Raw genomic sequence first — 14,526 nt, forward strand, 5'->3', positions numbered from 1 at the left:
CTTGCCCATATGTAATAGTTTCCATGCCTACAGGTGGGAGAATTTAAAAATCCAAATCTTTAGCCATGTTCAAATATCCTTCATTAATTACGTGGTCGGCATTAGTTTACTACTGTCATGTCATTCAAGAAAATGGGACCAAATAGGCAACAGGGTGGTTTAATTCAGGGGTGTCCAAACTTGGCAACTTTAAGACTTGTGGACTTCAACTCCTAGAATTCCCCAGCCAGCTGGCTGGGGAATTCTAGGAGTTGAAGTCCACAAGTCTTAAAGTTGCCAAGTTTGGACACCCCTGGTTTAATTCAAAGCGGGTCCCTGCTGGAAACAACAATGGTTGCTTATGAACCATCTTACTGTAGTTAGCCAATAGATGTCAGAATAGCACCACCTACTGCTACACTTCTTTTAGTGCTACAGGTTGTTATGACAACCCAAAACCTCATCCAATGGAAACAGAAATGTTCTACGACTATTCCTGGAACACCTCAGTCAGAGCATCTTGCTAATAATCACTTTCTCAGGAGAAATCGGCAACCAAAGTCTCAAATGTTCCACTTTCTCCCAGGAGCAACTTAAAACCCTGGGGAAAAGCTCGAGCACCCATGGCTCGCCTTAAGGAACGTGGGTAGAAGAAAAACAGTTCATTAAAATAGAAAAGGGGAGCCAAGTAAAAATCAAGTAAACTGAGGTGGGGAGCAGAGGTCGTGTTTTGGGGGACAGAAATTTTCCCTGAATTATAATGTACAAAAAGGGAGTTAGAGAGAATGCAGCATGGTGTTGTGACCGAGGCTTCCCAAGAGCATGAAGCAAATTCCTTGTCCCAACAAAAAACCCTTTAATTAATTTGCTGTGAATTCTGCTCATTCACATCCAGCAAAGTCTTTCAAGGGAGGATTTACGGTCACAGACCTTATCTGGCTTGGAGAGCTGACAAGCTGATATCTGCAAAACTTGACAAGGAGTCTCGGAGAGTCACAAACCAATTAAACGAACTAATTGTCTCCTGTAAACTCCACTCCCCTTTTGCTCCTCTTTTGTTTCCTCTGGGAGGGGCCATTCATTGTCCACCTGTGGCCTTACCCCAAGTCAACCCGTTATTTAGCTGTTCCCTTCGTCTGGCAACTCTGCGCAAGCGCACCCTGGGAACAGGCTCCAGCTGTTCATCTGCCTCACTGATGTCTGACTCCAAAGGCAGCTGATAATTGGCCTACGGCTCTGGCCCCCTCTCTGCCTCCGACAGAGAGCCCTCATCAGAGCCTTCCCCAGACTCCAAGACTGGCCCATCTTCCTCCCCACCCTCCTCACTGTCTGAATCTGCTGCCAGCTCTGCTGGTGGGCCACAATATATTGCGCCTACATAAGTTTTACCTGACTGAAGCCGCCGGAAGGTTTCTTGGGAGGAGTCTGTCCCACGGCTGGCTGGTCCCCTGGTCTCGCGGGTAGAACTTGGTGGCTTCCTGCAGGGAGAGCTGCTTCCCCCCATGTAATGTTGCTGGTGACTGTAGAAGGCTGAGGGGGGACGTTCTGTCTGGACATGCCAGGATTAGGTTTGGCAGCTGCCGGGTGGTTCTTTATTACGCAGGCCAGATCTGTGGGGACGTTTTTCTCCCCAGGAGGGACTGGAGGGAAGGGAAGAAGTCTGTCCTCCACTTTACAGAGGGGAAGATGAATCTTGGTGGCCTGGATTGGGTTCTTATCCAAAGAGACCCCAGCATGGAGAGGAGAACTTTCTGGGGGTATCTCTGCTGTAGATGGCTCAGCCTGAACAGTTCGTCCAGGACAGGAATGAAGATGACTCTGATCTTCTGAGGCAAAAGATTGAGTGAGAAGGTGAGCGTCCCCCACTGTACATGGATAGAAGTGGGAGTGGTCCCAGACCATGTTAGTGCCACCGTGAAGGTCTCCTGCCATGTTGTTAGAGAAAGTGGAGTGGTCCCGATGTTCAGACAACGTGACAACGTGGAGATGGTTGTCGCCTTCGGACGCGCCACTGCTTTGGGGGCCCTGAACTGAGGGCAACCCGCTTCTTTGAAGATCCCCAACCATCTGAAAACTGAGCGGGTTCTCTGGCAAAGCAGCATAGAACTGGAGCCTTTCCGAAGCAGAGCCGGGATACGGGTGGAATTTTTCTAGAGTTCCCGCGCTCTCACTTTTCCCGCAATTGTTACAGTCTGAATAAATATCGGGCTTCTTCTGGGACTGAACAGAAGCTTGTTGGGCAGATTCGGCCAGAGCAAGAGCCAGGATGCGGGCGGCATTTTTCGGAGGTGGAGGAGGGACAACAGAAACAGAATTGACTGGAGCAGAATCCTGGGGGGTGGCAAGGGCAACGGCTCCTAGTGGGAAGAAGAGTAGAAACAGAAGGAAAACAAAAACAAAAGAGAATGGTTTACTTTATCCCGTTAAGGAGAGTGAGCAATTCCTATAGATCATTCTTTAAAAAAAAATTAGGTTTTTTTTTTCTCTCTAAAAAATAGTCCAACATTTCACAGTGGCAATTCCTTGGCGTGACCACAAAGCGCGTCTTCTCTCATGCATGCAAAACAGGAATAGCAGTTCGGTGTGAAAAAAGCGCAAGAGATTGTCTAAAAAGTTCCTGTTGCGGTCCTAAAGACTAAGCAGGCAGTGCAGAAAGAAAATGCCAGATCGTTTGATGGGATCTTTCGCACAACTTAAATCACGGGTTACTTTTGGGGCCAGAAAAAAAAAAGGTCTCTTCTTCGAGTGCAGCCCAATTTTATTTATTTCTATGGTTAGTTTAAAAAAATATAAAGTTTATCAGGAAGCATTTTGATCGGAAGAGATCATCTCGTGTTATGAAAAAAGTGAAAAGAGAAAGGGCTATATATAATATTCACAGGGCTGTGGGGTTTTTTTTTTGTGTGTGTGTATGTGTGATACACAAAAAGGAGGCTGCAGAGAAGCTTAGGTTCTTTTAATGTTCACTATCGGGACCCAAGCAGCATCTATAGGCTCTGGAAGACACATACTTTGCTATTATTATTATTATTTATTACTATTATCATTATTACCAGGGTTTCCCCTCTTTTTAAAGGCGTGCAGAGAAGCGAGAGCTTGGCGGCTTGTGAACTTAAAGAAAAAATGGAGGAAAACACACTGTACCTGGCTGTGTCAGTCCAGAAGGTACAGGCTTACTCTGGCCGCTGCTGAGCGTAAGGGGTTCCACCGCTTCTTGAAGCTCTGCTTTCTTGGTATCTCCCGCGTCCTGGAGTTCCTGCTGGTGTTCTTCACCGTGCCTACTCTCATTGCTTCTCAGAGGTGACACCATGAGCTGGGAGAGGGACATGCTTGATGCTTCGTTGCCGTCGACGGTTTTTTTAGCCCAATCCAAAGGGCCAACACTTTCTGACACTCCTCCAGTGACCACGTCTGGCATTCGGCTGGGGGCAGCATAAGGAACGGGCTCCAATCCTGCGAGAGGTGGAGACTTGACTGGCTTTTGGCCTGATTTGGGGGAATAGGCACAGGTGAGCTTCTCGGAGAAAGACAGGAGTTTTGAGGGTCTCTCTTCAGAGGGCCTCAAATCCAGGGTGAAGAAGGGACTTGGGTTTTTTTCTTGGTAAGGAGAAACTGGTTCCGAGCTGGTGGCACTGCAGGGCGTGTGAGATTGGCTGCCCGAGTCCAGCTCTTTCTTGAAGAGGCTTGACTTATCCTTGTTGTAGTCCACTGACTCCAGCAGGGAGGTGCTGCTGTCGAGACACTCGGATTCTGCTTTGGGGGGGCTGCACTGAAAAGACATCGGGTCGAAATCCAAGCTAGCCACCCCAATCTCCGGCGGGCTCAGGTCGACGTCCTCTGCCGACCTGGGAGAAATGAGGGCGGGGACCTGCAGGTGTCCCTCGTCGCCGTCGCTTTCTTGGTCCTGGGGAAGATTGTCGTAAGAATTGCAGCGATTCATGTTTCCCAACAATTCCCCGTTAAAAGAAACGGACAAAGCATCGCTGCTCGATCTTGGCCTTCGGGGTCGAAAGAGTTTAGACTCACCTGGCAAAAAAAGAAGAAAAAGAAAGACGGTTGTTAGCAGTGGTGGGATTCAAATACTTTAACAACCGGTTCTCTGCCCTAATGACCAGCTGGGTAGGTGGGGCTTGGTGGTCATGTGACTGGGTGGGCGTGGTTAACTCAATGTCACTCACATCGAGGGGCGCTTTGCCGTAGCTGTTACAGTAAGGGTTAACCGGAGAGGCAGTTTCTATAAGCAGGACAATAAAGAGGCTAGAAACAACACCAGATGTTTCCTTCCTGCCTTCCTTACAGGATTAGTCCTGTAAAGTGGAAAAAAACAAAAGGAGATTTCTTCCAACAACCGGTTCTCCTGAATAGGTGCGAAGTGACTGAATCCCACCATGGTCGTTAGTACTTTGCCCAGTTATGAAAATGGTCCCCTGGTGTAAAATAGTTGGTTGCTCTTTGGTTTTCTGTGAAAAATACAGGGATATATACAAATAAAAGCCAACTTGCCATCTATTGCATGCAAAGATGAAAGAGACTCTTCGCTCTTGGCGGAGCGCAGGGTTCCACTGTCTCCTCTTCCTCCTGATCAGTCAGGAAAAAAGCAACAATGGAATCTATTTAGAATTTGACCATACTTTCCCAGAGATGAAAATTGATTACCGTATTGCTCCGGAGTATAAGAAGCACCTTAGTTTAAGGGGAGGAAAATAAAAAGAAGAAAAATTCTGCCTTTGCCTACCAGCATCCATGGTATTCAGCTGACACATGGTAACAAGGTCAGCCAATGAATAGGAATAGCAAGTAAGTCAGCCAATGAGAGCTATTTGGACATTATTATTTGCTGTGTGAGCTATAAGGAGACAAGAAGGAGCCTGGCTTAGCCGAGAATTGAAAGTGAAACTGCTTGTGTTTTGCTTGTATTTACTGCTATCTTGGAAAACCTGCTTTTGGTAATGTATTGTATATTATTATTATTTTGAATCCTGCTGAATCAGTTACTTGTGTGTTCTTTCTGAATGTGATCGCTGCTGCAAACTCTGACCAGCCAGGTCAGATTCAGCACTTATTGCAGCCTGATTCAGCACAGCTGATTGGCGGGTGGATTGGACTGTCCCAATACCCCCAATCAGCTGTTCCAGGCTACAGGGATTGCCACAGACCATCGCTGCCTCCATGCCTCCTGTTTTTGGCCTCTGGTGGGGGTGGGGGGGAGCTACATTTGGTGTATAATCGCACCCAAATTTTCATTCTCTTTTTGGGGAGGAAAAAGGTGCGTCTCATACTCCGAAAAATACGGCCGTCTAATACAGTGCTTCTCAACCTTGGTAACTTGAAAATGAGTGGATTTCAACTCCCAGAATTCTCCAGCTAGATATGCTATGCCATGCTGGCTGGAGAATTCTGGGAGTTAAAGTCCACTCATCTTCAAAGGTGCTTTTTCAAGAGGCAACTAGACTTCCTTGTTTTTTCTTTCCATTCCCCACCATCCTGTCAGAGCTGAAGAAGCCTCTTGGATGAGAAGCAAAATGTCTTCAAGGAAAAAACAAGGAAGTCCAGTTGCCTCCTGAAAAAGCACTTTTAGGACAACCATGATCTGGATGATGGCTGAGAATCGCTACAGACTGACACCCTTCATCTTCAAGTTGCCAAGGTTGAGAAACACTGGACTAAAAGAACATGTCAAGTTTTTTACAGAGCTGAATTTTGAGTCTTTAAAACAATCGCTATATGAATTAAATGAAGCAGATACTGGTCAAAGAGTTTTGCAAGAGCATAATGGAGTAATCATGAATATATAACAAAATATTTTTTCAGCTTGCAATGAGGGGACTTCAGCTCCACAGGAGTGCTCCTGAGCCCACGAAGGCTCTTTTAGCTATGTGTGCTAAGAAATTAGAGCAATGTTCTCGTGTCTAAATGCCTCTGTGGAACAGGAAGAATTCAGGTATTTCTGAATTACACTCAGAGCAGAGCATGCTTTGATTTATTTTGAAATAAATTAACGTTAATTTAATTAATGTTAGGGTTAACGCCAACGCCCAGAAGGTTAGGGTTGCCCTTCTCCCCTCTTTGGAAGAGCTTTATAGCTCCCATTGCCTTAAGAAAGTTCAAAACAGTCTTAAAGATCCATCTCATCCTGGGCACCTTTTTTTTTTTTTTTGAACTATTACCATCTGGCAGATGGTACAGGACAATAAAAACAAGGACAAATAGGCTGAAAAAAACAGCTTCTATCCCAGAACAGTAACTATATTGAATTCTACGGTATAGTGCAATATTAATGCAATATCAGGGGGTTTTCAATTCAATTGTATAGAATGTGAAAGATACTGTACGTGTTTGTGTTTTATTTTTATAGTTATAACGTACACACTGAAGATGGAATTAATTTCGTTGTAGGAGGTGCAATGACAATAAAGTAAACTAAAACTAAACTAAACTAAATAATACAAAAAAAAAAAAAAACAGTGCATGTGGAGTAAACCAGAAGCATCCAAGCTCAGCTCTGCAGCACAGTCTCTTACTTAAACACCTTGCTGTCATGGATACAAGGTGCCCTTACCTGCCAGAGCGATCGCCTTCATTTCAGATGGCTCACTCGGGTTGCGCCGCAGTTTCCGTTTGGAAAGAGAGGATGATTTTCCCAGGTTAAAGAAGGAGCGCCAGCTGCCAACGGGGGATTGTTTTATCTTACTGGGAGGCCTCTTTCTGCAGCAAGAAAAGATTTGGCAAAGTTGAGGAAATGATTGAATGAGCCATGGTGGCTCCGAAAGCAGCATTAGCAATCCTCACGGAGAAGCTATAAGCCCACGTGCTTTTATATAGGCCAGCAGCATTTAAGCGTGGGACAATGCAGGCAGGCAGGCAGACAGACAGACAGACAGAAACAATCCTCCTACTGTCCTACTACTATCCTCCTACTGTTAGGCTTCCAAATAGCATCCAAAAGTAAATCAGAATCCAAGGCAAAATATTGCTCCAAGTTCCAATTTATTAAGAGAGCCATGTTGGCACATCTGGGAAAACCCAAATCTGAAAGCTTCCCGGTTTTCCCTACCTAGTTGAAAGTTCAAGATCTTGCCCCCACACCCACAACTCCATCACATGGTCCAATCTCCCACTGCCATGCTGGCAGTTCCACCCATCCAGGTGCAGAGGTGCAGAGACAAAGGATGACCTTGGCTTTCTAGAAAGAATTTTGTTTTGGCTACATTGCATCTAACTCCGTACAATCCCCCTCCCATTTTCCCACAACAGAAAAAGGCATAGTAGAATAATAGAAAATGTGGCAGGCCAAAGATCCAAAAGAAAGCTGCAGGCCTACCTTTCAGAGGGGAAGTCTATGATGGTATGGAACTTCCCCTGCAAAGCAGCAGGTCCTTCTCCTACTTCGATGTACTTGCTGTCTGTCAGGGCTGGAGAATTGATCTGAGCCTGAGTCCTTGCCTGGGCCTCCTCTAAGGTAAGCAGCTTTGTGGAGGGAGATGACACCAGCAAAGATTTAGGGCGTGCCAAGGAACTGTGACCTGCCACAGAAACAGAAGGTGTGAATTAGGAGAACCTGTGAAAGAAGAGACTCCTGAAATAGAGACATCACAGGCCAACATTTCCTTTATCTCAGGACTTAAGCAGGGAGTCTTCAAAACGCATTATGCTTTTATCAAGAGAAGTCTGGCAAGGAAAAAAAATAAGTTTGGGTTTAACATAGTGTGCATTCCATCAGATTATTTTTCCTTCCCTTCACTGCACAATGACTTGGGACTCAGTTTTCCTTCACGGATTTCTTTTTTACTTCTATAATTTTATATTATATATTATCAATTATAAATACTTGAAAAGGAGTCTCTTTTCTCACCTAAGGGCCTTCACAAGCTCTTTCATTAGTATAAAGTGTTTTGCAAAATCCTATTCTCCCACCCCCAAAAAAGTCGCTGAGTTTTACTCCCAATTTAAATTCAAGAAAATAATGCTTTAAGATTGTGTATGACTTAAACATTACCGGCTTCCTTCTAGCAGTCATACTGCTAAACCCAGTGAGCTCAAAAACCATTTCTTTTAAAAAAAACAACTCACAGGAGAAACTCCACCATATTTAGCACTTTTTTTTTTTACTTTTTGAAGACAGTTAATTAACAAGTCAAGAAGTCCCATCAAACAAGCAGACACTACTTCTTGATGGCAACTGTGCTGAAAAAATTGGGAATATATATCAGGCCAATCCACAAAAACATCTGTTGTGTTTTGCCTTAATATGTTGTGTGAATTCAACCATTGTGACTTTTAAGCATTGTTAACAATTTAATGTGTTGTGAAAACCCACCCAATTATATGTGTTTAGGTTGTTTTTTAAGTAATGTTCATTTTTAAAGGAGCAATATGTAAATTCAGTGTTTGTCTGCTCTACAGGAAAGACAGACATGGTTTAACACCAACTGAGTTCATTTTCCACTGATGTTCTAATCTAAAAGGTTTGTTGAATCTTCTATATATATAAAAATGTGTGTGTGTGTGTGTGTGTGTGTGTATGCTCCAGCATAACTCTGCTGGAGCAATTTCAACCAAACCTGGTACATAGATGATTTACCCTCTGGGGAAAAATACTGTGGCGGTAAGATACCCCTAACACCCCTCGGGGTGTGTGTTCTATTAAGATACAGCCTGTTGTGCCTTAAAATGGCTTCTATTGTACTGACGTAAAATGACTTCTACTGTACAGCGCAGTGGAGTTGCCTTGGTAACGGCTTCACAGTACTCCACAAGGGGGCTCCCTCTGGTAAGGGAGAAAATCCAACATTAGAAATTACATTTGGTCCAGACATTTTCCCCCTATAAATAAATACCCGGACAACGCTGGGTTATCAGCAAGTTTCTTATAAACATAACTTTGCCAGAAAGGTGACAGTGAGGGAAATGACTAATGTCACTCAAACTGAAAATGGGTCCAGATAATTTCACTCCATTCTTTTCCCCCAACCTGAGACGGGGGGGGGGGGGGGAGAGGGGGAAACACACCATATTTTACGATTGTCTGTGGAAATTCTCAGTCATCCAAGAAGCTTGGAAGAAGTGAGAAGTCTTCAAAGAAAAAAATAGAAAGTCCAGTTATCTCTTGGAAAAAGCACCTTTGGGATATTTTACGACGGTGATGGTGGAACAAAGTCTTGGTTACAAAGCCTTGAACAACAAAATGTTGTAGAATGGACGCTTCACAGTTGGGAGAGCTCTGCATGGTGCCCAACTTTTAACAGAGGGACTATTTTCCATGATGGACATCCGTTAAAGGACACTCTCTAAGCTTGATTGGCCTCCAATGAATGTGAGGTGGTTGTTTATTAAGCTGCATTTCTTTGTTTGGCCAGCCAAGCAGAAAAATGAAAACTTTGGACACTGCTCTGCCTGCGCTTTTCAGTGTTTGTTTGAGTTTACTTCTGACATACATACCTGCACTCTCTCGAATGACAGAGCTGAGTTTTGAGCTGAAAAGGACATCCACGTGATTGAGAATGAATTCCACAACCACTGATTGGATTCGCACTTCCATAAAAGCTGCTGTTCCACTGAAGCAAGCAGATTCTATCTGTTTTGATCTGGGGAAAAGAATGCACGCATTAGCCAGTGCTCCAGCCAGCACTAACAGTTCCTGGTGTACACAGACAAATCAATTGAATGCCTTCCCTTTTTCACAGGAACAAATATTTGCACAGTGGTCGCAGTGTGAAGTCAACACACATAATGCTGGAGAGACAGAGACAGATTAACAGAGTTGGAAGGGACCTTGTAGGTCATCTAGTCCAATCCCCTTGCCCAAGCAGGAGACCCTACATTATTTCTGACAGATGTCAGCCCAGTCTCTTCTTGAAAGCTGCCAGTGATGAAGCTCCCACAACTTCTGTTCCATTGGTTGATTGCTCTCACTGTCAGAAAATTCCTCCTTATTTCCAGGTTGAATCTCTCCTTGTTCAGTTTCCATCCATTATTCCTTGTCTGGCCTTCAAGTGCCTTGGAAAACAGATTGACCCCCTCCTCTCTGTGGCAGCCCCTCAAATATTGGAAGACTGCTACCATGTCTCCCCTGGTCCTTCTCTTCACTAGACTAGCCATGCCCAGTTCCTGCAACCGTTCATCGTATGTTTCAGCCTCCAGTCCCCTAATCATCTTTGCTGCTCCTCTCTGCACTCTTTCTAGAGTCTCCACATCTTTTTTATAGTGTGGTGACCAAAACTGCATCCAGCACAGTTGAGATAAGTTGACAGCTTGGCTATTCTCTCTTCCATAATATAATGCAGAGCAGTTATCACATATGGATTTTTCATCTGTGACTCGGAACAACCCTTCACCTCTTTCTTGCAAAAGAGGGCTTCATAATTTCTCTGTGAGAATGACCATTGTCTTACCTGAAAGGTCCTTTTCAGGGCGCTGCAACGGAGAGTCCAAAGAAGGGTTAAACACAGCCAATCTGCCCAGAACTGAATTGAAACTTTAAGCCACGCCTCTGGTGCCGACTCTCCTCAGATTTATTCAATGAAGACGTGGAACAGTTGCGCGCTGAAACTTCAACTGGAAGTCTAATATAGAACAAGTCAAAAATAGTCCAACAACAATAACAGAAACAACAAACAACACTGTGACTTCACAAACACCAGCGGAGAATAGACCCCAGGGCGGGGTGGACTCTCCGTTGCAGCGCCCTGAAAAGGACCTTTCAGGTAAGACAATGGTCATTTTCCAGGGCGCTGCTCTGGAGAGTCCAAAGAAGGGACATGCCCAAGCTAACTGTCACTAGGGCGGGAAGGCTCAGCCATCAGGGTCGCTCCGCTGGTATGGATGCCCTGAAGAACACGCCTCCCAAAGGCCCCCTCCGCCGATGCAAAACTGTCCAGTTTGTAATTTCGGACAAATGGAGACAGAGAAGTCCAGGTGGCCGCCTTGCAGATCTCTTCAATCGGTGCCTGTGTAGACCAGGCAGCTGTGGTGGCGGCGCTTCTAGTCGAATGTGCTGTGATATTGCGAGGCACAGGAACGGACTGTAAAACGTGGGCAAGCGCAATGCAGGCTCGCAGCCATCCGCCGATGGTAGATGAAGAGACCTTCTTGCCTTGAGAAGCTGGTTGAAAGGAGACGAATAGAGATTCGGATTTCCGAAAACTGGCCGTGCGCTTGATGTATCTGCGAATAGTCCTGCGCACATCCAGCATGTGCCAGCGCTTTTCCCTCGGGTGCCGAGGATGCGGACAAAAATCCGGAAGGACCACCTCCTGCGCCCGATGAAACCAGGAATTGACCTTCGGAATGAAGGAAGGGTCCAGCCTCAGGATTACTCTGTCGTTACGAATGAGACACAAGTCCTCTCTGACTGACAAGGCAGCCAGTTCCGATATGCGACGAGCAGACGTGATAGCGACCAGAAAAACCGTCTTGAATGTGAGGTGTCTGAGACTGGCCGTCTTAATGGGCTCAAACGGGGGCCCGATGAGGGACCGCAACACTACATTGAGATCCCAAGATGGGTATCTGTGGACCACTGGGGGTCTCAGGTTGGTCGCTCCCCTGAGGAAACTGCGGATGGTCGGATTCCGGCCAAGAGATGCGTAGCCCTCAACTGAGAGGATGGTTGACAGGGCTGCCGCCTGGCGCCTCAGGGTGTTAGGTGCCAGGCCCTTGTCCAAACCTTCCTGCAGGAAGTCCAGGATGACAGGAACCGAAGCAAGGGGCGCAGACGTACCATGAGCCGTGCACCAGCTGGCGAAGGATTTCCAAGTGGCGTCGTAGATGCGCGTCGTGGACTGCCGTCGTGACGCTTGGATGGTGCCAATCACCTTGTCTGACAACTTGCCTCTGCTTAGGAGATCCCTCTCAAGTGCCAGACGGCCAGCTGCAGCCACTGGGGTTCTGGATGTTGAAGGGCCCCCTGGCTGAGAGAGATGTCCTGTGGAGGAATCCGCCACGGTGGTGTGATCGAAAGACTCACCAAGTCTGCAAACCAGGTTCTCCTGGGCCAGTACGGTGCTACCAGCAGCACCTCCGCCTCCTCTGCTAGGATCTTCCTGATGACTCTGGGAAGAAGAGGTAGCGGGGGAAAAGCGTAAAGCAGACCTTTCGGCCACGGGCCGTGCAGCGCGTTGACTCCTTCCGCCCTCGGGTCGTGGAACCTTGTGAAGAACCGTGGAAGATGCGCGTTGGCCGCGGTGGCGAACAGGTCCACCAGCGGAAGGCCGAACCTCTGGGACAGTTGCTGGAACAGCAGCGGATGTAGACGCCACTCCGAGTGGTCGACTGTGGATCTGCTCAGCCAGTCCGCCTGGGTGTTGCTCGTGCCCGAGATGTGCTCCGCCTGAAGAGAAAGGAGATACCTCTCCGCCCATCGACCCAAGAGCTCCGCCTCCTTCATCAGGGATCTGGAGCGCGTTCCCCCCTGTCGATTGATGTGCGCCTTGGTGGCGACATTGTCTGTCATGATGCGCACGTGGTGGCCCTGAACGGTGCTCTGGAAGCGCTTCAGCGCAAGCCTGACTGCCCTCAGCTCCAGCCAGTTGATGCTGTGAGCGGCTTCGGAAGGGGACCACCTGCCCTGTGCGAGCTGGTTGTGGCAGTGGGCCCCCCAACCGAACAGGCTGGCATCCGTTGTGATGGTGAGCCTGACTGGCTCCTTGAATGGCGACCCCTTTAACAGGGCCGGAGACAACCACCACTTTAGAGAGCGACGTACCTCTGCTGGAACTGGAATCAGTCTTGTTGAGCTGCTTTCGTTTGTTCTTTGATATGGAAGCAGGAGCCACTGAAGGGGACGGGAGTGAAGTCTCGCCCAAGGCACGATTGACAGGCACGAGATCATCTTGCCGAGGAGCTGTGAGAGCTGAACCACCCTGACTAGACGTGACTGCTGCACCTGAACGACCATCTCCCGAAGGCTGGCCACCCTTTCCGGAGACAGGGATACCATGCACGAGGTGGTGTCGATGACGGCCCCTAGATGCTTCAGTCTGGTCGTGGGAACGAGATGACTTTTTTCCAGGTTGATGGTGAACCCGTGGTCCCGGAGAGCCTGCATGGTGTGTTCTAGGTCGCTGACAGCTTGTTGATGCGATGATGACAGAATGAGAACATCGTCTAGGTAACAGTGGAGTCTGACTGGACGTGACCGTAGAAAAGCCGCCACGGCTGCGAGAACCTTTGTGAATGTCCTGGGTGCTGATGACAGGCCGAATGGCATTGCCCGGTACTGGTAATGGAGGCCCGCGTAAGAGAACCTCAGGAACTTGCGGTGGGCTTTGCGGATAGGGATGTGGAGGTAGGCCTCTTTGAGGTCTATGGACGTTAGTATATCGCCTGGCCTGATGCACCCCAAGATGGACTGGAGGGACTGCATCTTGAACCTGCGATATGTCACGTGGTGATTGAACCTCTTTAGATCTAATATCCCCCTCCACCCTCCTGAGTTTTTGGGGACCAGAAACAGGATGGAGTAAAACCCTCTTCCTTCCTGGCCTGCTGGGACAGGTTCTATGGCCCTGATCTCCTTGAGGTGCCTTATCTCCTGTTCCATGAGGGATCTTTTGACTAACCCTGAGGGAACTGGACACCGGATGAAGTGGCGGGGAGGGGGGGACCAGAATTCTAAAGTGAGACCCATGCGGACCGTTTGAAGAACCCACTGGTCCGACGTGGTCTGCTCCCATTTGGCGTGGAACAACTGCAACCGCCCTCCTATGGGAGCTGACCTGTGATGGTCATTTATACCTCCTAAAGGGTCGGGAGCCGGAGCCCCCCCGAAATGGCCGCTTGGAGAAGGGCTGCTGGCGACCTCTGTCTCGAAAGGACTGACGGTCCTGAGACCGCTCACCTTGCTGGGGATACGCCCGATGATAGGGGGCGGAGCTGGTGGAGGGCTCATTGTTCCGAAAGGCCTGCCTCCTGTAAGAGCCAGGACCTTTACGATCAGGCTTTTTGGTGACTGATGGCATCACTTTCTTTTTGTCCTTGTTTTCCACAAGGACTGGATCAAGGACCTCACCAAACAGCTTGTCCCCTTTAAAGGGGGCAGTAACAAGCTTCCATTTGGAGCGCATATCCACATTCCAGTGCCTAAGCCACAGGAGGCGTCTGGAAGTAACATTAGACGCTAGGGCACGCGAGGCAAACTTAGCAGCATTCAGAGTGGCATCAGCAGTGTACTCTGTGGCTGCCATGATTTTATTGATATCCTGCCTGACTTTAACGTCCTTGGCAGGTATCTTCCTCAACAACTGCCTCAGCCACAGGAGAGCCGCCCTGGAGAAAAAGGAGGCTGAAGCGGAGGACTTAATGGCCCATGCAGCTGCCTGATGGGTCTTGTGACAAGCAGTTTCGGTTCTCTTGTCCTCAGCCTTGAGCCCCTCCAACAGGTCAGGAGGGAGCACAGAAGAGGAGGTAAGAGCCGCTACAGGTGGATCGATAGGAGGGAGCTTGAGCAGCTCCTCCAGGCTGGCATCCACCGTATATAGTTTCTTGTCATGGCTGCTGGGGGTAGCCATGGTAGCTGGCTGCGCCCACTGTCTTTGAACTAAATTGAGG

The 14,526-nt window shown here is 47.8% G+C and overlaps 1 protein-coding gene across 4 annotated transcripts in view; it reads right to left on the minus strand.

Annotated features, from left to right (window-relative positions):
• Positions 1–14,526, minus strand: part of ARHGAP32 (Rho GTPase activating protein 32) — a 167,578-nt gene that overhangs the window by 7,553 nt on the left and 145,499 nt on the right. For all 4 annotated transcript variants that reach the window (XM_081961288.1, XM_081961287.1, XM_081961289.1 and 1 more), the window contains 6 exons: positions 9,418–9,563; positions 7,301–7,502; positions 6,539–6,684; positions 4,483–4,557; positions 3,124–4,005; positions 1,369–2,336 (listed from right to left, as the gene is read on the minus strand). In XM_081961288.1, the coding sequence (XP_081817414.1) occupies positions 1,369–2,336; positions 3,124–4,005; positions 4,483–4,557; positions 6,539–6,684; positions 7,301–7,502; positions 9,418–9,563 (2,419 nt within the window). The remainder of the gene's footprint in view (positions 1–1,368; positions 2,337–3,123; positions 4,006–4,482; positions 4,558–6,538; positions 6,685–7,300; positions 7,503–9,417; positions 9,564–14,526) is intronic.

This window comes from Natrix helvetica, assembly GCF_964273705.1.
Source record: "Natrix helvetica genome assembly, chromosome: 8".
NCBI classification, from domain to species: Eukaryota; Metazoa; Chordata; class Lepidosauria; order Squamata; family Natricidae; genus Natrix; species Natrix helvetica.